This window comes from Colobus angolensis, unplaced genomic scaffold (assembly GCF_000951035.1).
Source record: "Colobus angolensis palliatus isolate OR3802 unplaced genomic scaffold, Cang.pa_1.0 Scaffold93, whole genome shotgun sequence".
Classification (NCBI taxonomy): Eukaryota; Metazoa; Chordata; class Mammalia; order Primates; family Cercopithecidae; genus Colobus; species Colobus angolensis.
In genome coordinates, this window is record NW_012123265.1 from 2,935,379 (window position 1) to 2,942,167 (window position 6,789).

General features: G+C 39.6%; 1 protein-coding gene across 1 annotated transcript in view; it reads right to left on the minus strand.

Annotated features, from left to right (window-relative positions):
* Positions 1-6,789, minus strand: part of CBFB (core-binding factor, beta subunit) — a 71,406-nt gene that overhangs the window by 13,808 nt on the left and 50,809 nt on the right. The window contains exon 4 of the mRNA XM_011932138.1: positions 1,052-1,147. Coding sequence (XP_011787528.1) covers positions 1,052-1,147 — 96 coding nt within the window. The remainder of the gene's footprint in view (positions 1-1,051; positions 1,148-6,789) is intronic.

The window sequence follows — 6,789 nt, forward strand, 5'->3', positions numbered from 1 at the left end:
GCCACTATACTCCAGCCTGGGCAACAAAGGAAGATTCTATCTCAAAAAAAAAAAAAATAAATCAAAATAATGATTACTTTTGAGCAGAAATCATGAGAAAGTCATGATTAGATGTATATACGGAAGGAACTGCTGGGGTAGCTGTCAAAGTTTTATTTATGTTTTACTTATTTATTTTCTAGAGGCAGGATCTCACTCTGTCATCCAGGCCGGAATTCAGGGGCACAATTACTGCTCACTGTAACCTCAAACTCCATGGCTCAAGTGATTCTCCTACCTTGGCCTACCAAGTGACTAAAGCTACAGGCATGTGCCACCACACCCAGCTAATTTTCTTACTTTTTGTAGAGACAGAGTTGCCCAGGCTGGAAGTTTTATTTTTTGACCAAACTGCAGTTGTAAGGATGTTAGCCTTACAATAATTCATTCAGCTATAGATTTATTATTATTTTTTAAAAAAATTTATCCTAAGTAAACCAGCAAAGGAAGCTACAGATTTGTTAATGTTGATTTCTGTTTCTGTATTTTCCAATTGAAAGGTTAAAAGAAAGTTTGTTAATTCCGTTCTTTGAATAGTTTGAAAATATTAAATTTTCCTTTAAAAATCACACAAATGACCAACAATTATAGCTACAAAATCAAGATAAATATTCATAGGAAAATGGAAAGTAATATTACTCCAAAGAGTTTTAATAACATTCTAAAAATATGCAGTCTATGTTAACATAAGCTAGTTTTTACAAATTTGAAAAATAAGAAAAAAAAATAGGTGAGATTTTGAGTAAATGAATTAAGAGAAAATATACCTTATTATAGTAAATGATTTTTATGAAAATCAATGAATGAGGAATTGATGTACAACCTTAAAATTAGAATAAATTTCTTTACAGCAATTACATTTAATAAATACAAAGTCAGAGAATACAACTTTTTAAAAATGAAAGACAAAATTAAACCATTAAAAAGCATTATGCACAAACATCACAAACACAGCCTGAGAGTTTGGGGGAAAGTACTAACCAGTTACTGCCAGCAGCTGTGAAACTCTCACCTCCATTTCCTCCCGATGAGACCTGTCTCTATCTTCAAATTCGCGTGTCCTTCTCCGAGCCTCTTCAAAGGCCTGTTGTGCTAATGCATCCTCCTGCTGTCAGAATACATGAAATACCTATTTTAATTTTGATTTATAAAAAAATACAAGATCTGGGTTTTTTTTTGTTGTTTTTTTTGTTTTTTTTTCCTGAAACAGTGGCTGGGCACGATGGCTCACGCCTGTAATCCCAGCACTTTGGGAGGCCGAGGTGGGCAGATCACTTGAAGTAAGGAGTTTGAGACCAGCCTGACCAACATGGTGAAACCCCATCTCTACCAAAAATACAGTAATTAACTGGACGTTGTGGCGCATGCTTGTAAACCCAGCTACTTGGGAGGCTGAGGCAGGAGAATAGCTTAAAACCTGGGAGGCGGAGGTTGCAGTGTGCCAATATTGCGCCATTGAACTCCAGCCCAGGCAACAAGAGCGAAACCCCGTCTCAAAAAAAAGGAAAAGAAAATAAAAACAAACAAACAAAAAACAGCGTACCACTCTGTTACTCAGGCTGGAGAACAAGTGCAGTGGTGGAATCACGGCTCACCGCAACCTGAAAATCCAAGGCTTAACCCCATTACAGCAATTCTCCTGCCTCAGCCTCCCAAGCAGCTGGGAATACAGGCACGTACCACTGCACCTGGTTAATTTTTTTTTTAGTTTTTGTAGAGACCGGGTCTTGCTATGTTGACCAGGCTGGTGTCAAACTCCTGGCCTCAAGAGATCCTCCCGTCTCGGCCTCCCTAAGTGTTGGGATTATAGGTGCAAGCCACCTTGTCCAGCCTTTTTAATTCTGACAGAAACAAACAGCAGAGTATTTCTGAAACATCAACAGCATTAAAAAAAAAAAAAAGGCCGGGCGCGGTGGCTCAAGCCCGTAATCCCAGCACTTTGGGAGGCCGAGACGGGCGGATCACGAGGTCAGGAGATCGAGACCATCCTGGCTAACACGGTGAAACCCCGTCTCTACTAAAAATACAAAAAACTAGCCGGGCGAGGTGGCGGGCGCCTGTAGTCCCAGCTACTCGGGAGGCTGAGGCAGGAGAATGGCGTGAACCCGGGAGGCGGAGCTTGCAGTGAGCTGAGATCCGGCCACTGCACTCCAGCCTGGGCGGCAGAGCGCGACTCCGTCTAAAAAAAAAAAAAAAAGTCAGAGGTACTTTTAAAAGAAAAATTCAGTATTTCATATTTTATGCTACACCTTGGAAACGAAGTCATGTTAATCATATTCTAACAATTGAAAATGCTCTTCCGTTTTCTTTACTTACTCAATCCTACTCATCAAAATAAAATCCTGATCAATACAACATTTAAGGCAGAGAAGAACAAGAAAAAAATGTGGTAAATACTTCTATCATCTGTGGAAAAGAAAGGCTCTATGAACTAAAGCCAGAAATATAAATGAAGATGAACAGCACTGCCTACACAAATGTTGGAAACTTCTGGACAACAAAAAGCAAATAAAATCTCAAGGGAAATTATTAAGGAAAATATATTTGTTAACATATAACAAACCTGTATTTTCCCAGTTAGTGGCTAAAGATCTGCACATGAAAGAAACCCATATACCTCAGGACTCGTTGTGTCTAAAAAGGTAACCAAGTTAAACTTTCTCCTCTCCTCTTTTTTGGTCTCTGTTGGTGGCACCATTTTTTTTTTCTGCTAGAAACCTGAGCCATCATCTTTGACTCTTCTTCATTCTCTCCTTGTCTCCACAGTCAACCAACCACTGAGTCCTACCCACTTGATGTCCTACATATTTTTGGAATCTTCAGTTTCCTCTTCATTCCTATAAAAAGTTTCCTAGTTCAGGCCCCTAAAAATCTCACTTCCATTGCAAAAGTCTCCTCGACAGTCTCTCCTTGCTTCCATTTGGTCACCCCTCAACCCAATCTACCACACAGCCATCAGAATATGCCTTTAAAGCACAATCTGACCACAATGCCCCCAACTTAAAAGAGCTCCCTTACTGTGTACAGCCTAGGATGCTTGGTCTTTGCCATCACACACTTCTGAAAACTAGATTTTTTTTTTTTCTGAGACAGAGTCTCACTCTGTTGCCCAGGCTGGAGTACAGTAGTGTGTTCTCTGCTCACTGCAACCACCCAAGTTCAAGCAATTCTCTTGCCTCAGCCTCCCGAGTAGCTGGGACTACAGGTGCGCGCCACCATGGCTGGCTGGTCTTGAACTCCTGACCTCAGTGATTTGCCTGTCTTGGCCTCCCAAAATCCTGGGCTTACAGGCGTGAGCCACTGCGCCTGGTCAGAATACTAGGATTTTTGATGGTACACTTGAAGAAACTAAAAGATCCAAAACAATACCAGAAAAGTCATCAATACTACTCACTTTCCTAGATTCACCGCAGCAAGGGGTGGCCACGTAACTCAGTTGTAGCCAATGAGACAGAAATACAAGTCACCTAATGGGGCTTCCAAGAAAGTTTGAGACATTTCACCATTCTACCTTCTTAGGAACTGATGCAGCGCTCAGAGATGCAGCAGCCATCTTGCAAACATAATAATGAGGACATAGTCACGCAGTGAGCACGCTACAGCAGCAAGACTAAAAGATCCTATATCATGTCAGGGTCAAAAAAAAAAAAAAAAAAGGTCCCGGGCCATAATTAAGTGCTATACCAGGCCTGGACTGTGTACTGCTGGATATCTTGTTCTGTATGATAAATCCTTTGTCACTGTCAGTGGGGTTTTCTGATACTCCAAATTTTCAGTGACAATGTCTATAACGTAAACAGAATGGAAAGATGTACTTCAAACATTTGACTGAACATTATGACATGGACCTACTATATTCTCATGACATACTATATAAGCCAGAGGTATCCACAAAATAATGCTGTTTCCAATTTCCCAGGGCTTTCTATACACTTAGGTATCAACTGGGACACATTTGCTCATGACAGGAAAAAACTGTGGGCCTGGCGTGGTGGCTCATACCTGTAAGCTCAAGCACTTTGGGAGGCCAAGGCCAGTGGATCACCTGAGGTTGGGAGTTCAAGAAACTAGCCTGGCCAACATGGTGAACCCCGTCTCTACTAAAAAACAAATACAAAAAATTAGCCAGGCATGGTGGCAGGCCCCTGTAATCCCAGCTACTCGGGAGGCTGAGGCAGAAGAATCACTTGAACCCAGGAGGCGGAGGTTGCAGTGAGCTGAGATCACAGCATTGCACTGCAGCCTGGGCAACAAGAGCAAAACTCCATTTCAAAAAAAGAATAAAAAGTATTATTATTAATATTTGCAGCAAAATAAGCCAGGAGATATCTGGTAGCCCTTACTTTCTTGTTCCATCTTCTGTTTTGATCTTTTCTTTCCTCTTTTTTTTAAGAGAAGGGGTCTTGCTCTCAAGCCCACGCTGGAGTGCAGTGGCATGATCACAGCTCATTGCAGCCTCAACCTCCCAGGCTCAAGTGATCCTCCTGCCTCAGGCTCCCAAGTAGCAGGGACTACAGGTGTGTGCCACCAGAGCTAATTTTTAAAATTTTTTATATAGAGATGGGGTCTCGCTGTGTTGCCCAGGCTGGTCTTGAACTCCTGGTATCAAGTGATTCTCCTGCCTCCACCTCCCAAAGTGCTGGGATCACAGGCATAAGCCACCGTGACCAGCCTGTCTTGGTATTTTCTAGTAACATGTGAGATGTATGTGCAGTGAACAGAATTCACACTTTAACAAATGGCAAAATGGAAAGACAATTAGCAATTATCAGTATTATCCTGATTCTTTCCTGCTGCAATCTAACACCTCCCTTTCAAGGACAGCATAAAGGGCACCTGCTAATAAAAACCATGTGCTCACCCACAAAATAGGCTCAAATGGCTAGGAACAACTAACTCCATTCAGGTTCGGGTGGGATAAGGTTTTCAATTCTCCTGTCCCCACCAGCCACTTGTTATACTACTAGTCTGTTACTCCAAAGTCTATACCACAACCTGCATAATGTAGCCAGGTGGGGTCATCATAAAACATGGTTGGGTGTAAATGAAATCCACGTGGAAAATAAAGGCTTAGCAGTTCTGTCATAGAGCATACACAGAATATTCTGACCACTCTTGTACTACTTCTCTCTTCACTGTATTTAAATTGTGTCTTTATTTATTGTCTAAATCTACAACTATATATATTTTACAGTTTGGTAACACTTACCTTTCTGCAGCAGAGGTTAAAAACTAGAAGTTCATGCTTAATTAAAAAATTAAGAATCAAATTTGTTTCCAAGAAAGTTGACGATGAACATCTCATTTGCACAAAATACCGACCTTTACTATTCTCTTTGGGGACCAGAATGGTATCACTGATCACATGAAAACCAAAAGAAATAAATCTGCTGAAGAAGCATCAGTATTTACATAAAAGACAATCAGTATGTGCAGCTGCAAATGGTACATTTAACGTATCTGTAGAGCGTTAACTTTTCACTTAAATGACTCTTCCAAATTAATTTCACCCACATTTTTTTGCATATGTAAAAAGTAAAGCTGTTTATATGTTGCTTCATGAACAGAAAAACCTTGCAAACAAAAAGACACTAATTTTACAGCAGTGTCATCAGGTACTTCAAACAGAAAATTCATCAATTCCAATAATGGTTCAATTTTTCTAATCCAATCATGGAATCAAATAAAACTTTGCAGGGTCATTATACTGAAGGTGAAATATTGTTTTGTGATTGCCAAAACAAAGTCATTTAAAAAGTACAACAATGAAGATAAAATTATTGGCTTATATTGATAATACAAATGTTGGTGGAACACACTGTATAAAAAATAACATTCTCATTGAATTAGAAATTTACTAGGAACTAGTCGTGGTACACACGTAATTTATAACTGCATCCAAAGAAATGAAGCATTCTATCATTTAGAAGTTATAGTTTATATAACTTACAAATATCTTTATATATCCATAGTTAAAGTAACTGAACTGTAGAACTGTGACAAAGCTAATGATGAATTAAAAAAATAATCTCATGACAGTACACACTGGATTTAAAAAAAACTTGAGTCTCTGAAGAACTATGCTAAAACCAACCTAATTCCTACAATAATATTGACCTTCTTTTGGTAAATGAGTCTTTGTAGTAACATTTTATTTAAAATTAGTTGGAAATCTCTGATTATTCAATGGTGAAGTACCAAAATTTTCATGTTTTTCAAGTTTTTAGAGAATTATATTAAAAAACCAAGTGTGGCAGATCACCTGAGGTCAGGAGTTTGAGACCAGTGTGGCCAACACAGTGAAACCCTGTCTCTACTAAAAATACAAAAATTAGCTGGGCATGATGAAGGGTGCCTGTAATCTCAGTTATTCGGGAGGCTGAGGCAGGAGAATGGCTTGAACCCAGGAGCCGGAGGTTGCAGTGAGCTGAGATTGTGCTACTGCACTCTAGTCTAGGAAATGGAAAAAGACTCCATCTCAAAAACCAACAAAAAACAACCAAGTGTGTAAAGAACACATTCAAACTTAAAGACACTAAAACATGAAAATACAATTTAAATTTGAATCTTTATAACTGTACTCAGAAATATCTTCATCCATAGAAAAACCTTTGAAATATTTTATTTCAGTATTTTATACATATAAAAAAGTACATGTGGCCGGGCGTGGTGGCTCAAGCCTGTAATCCCAGCACTTTGGGAGGCCGAGACGGGCGGATCACGAGGTCAGGAGATCGAGACCATCCTGGC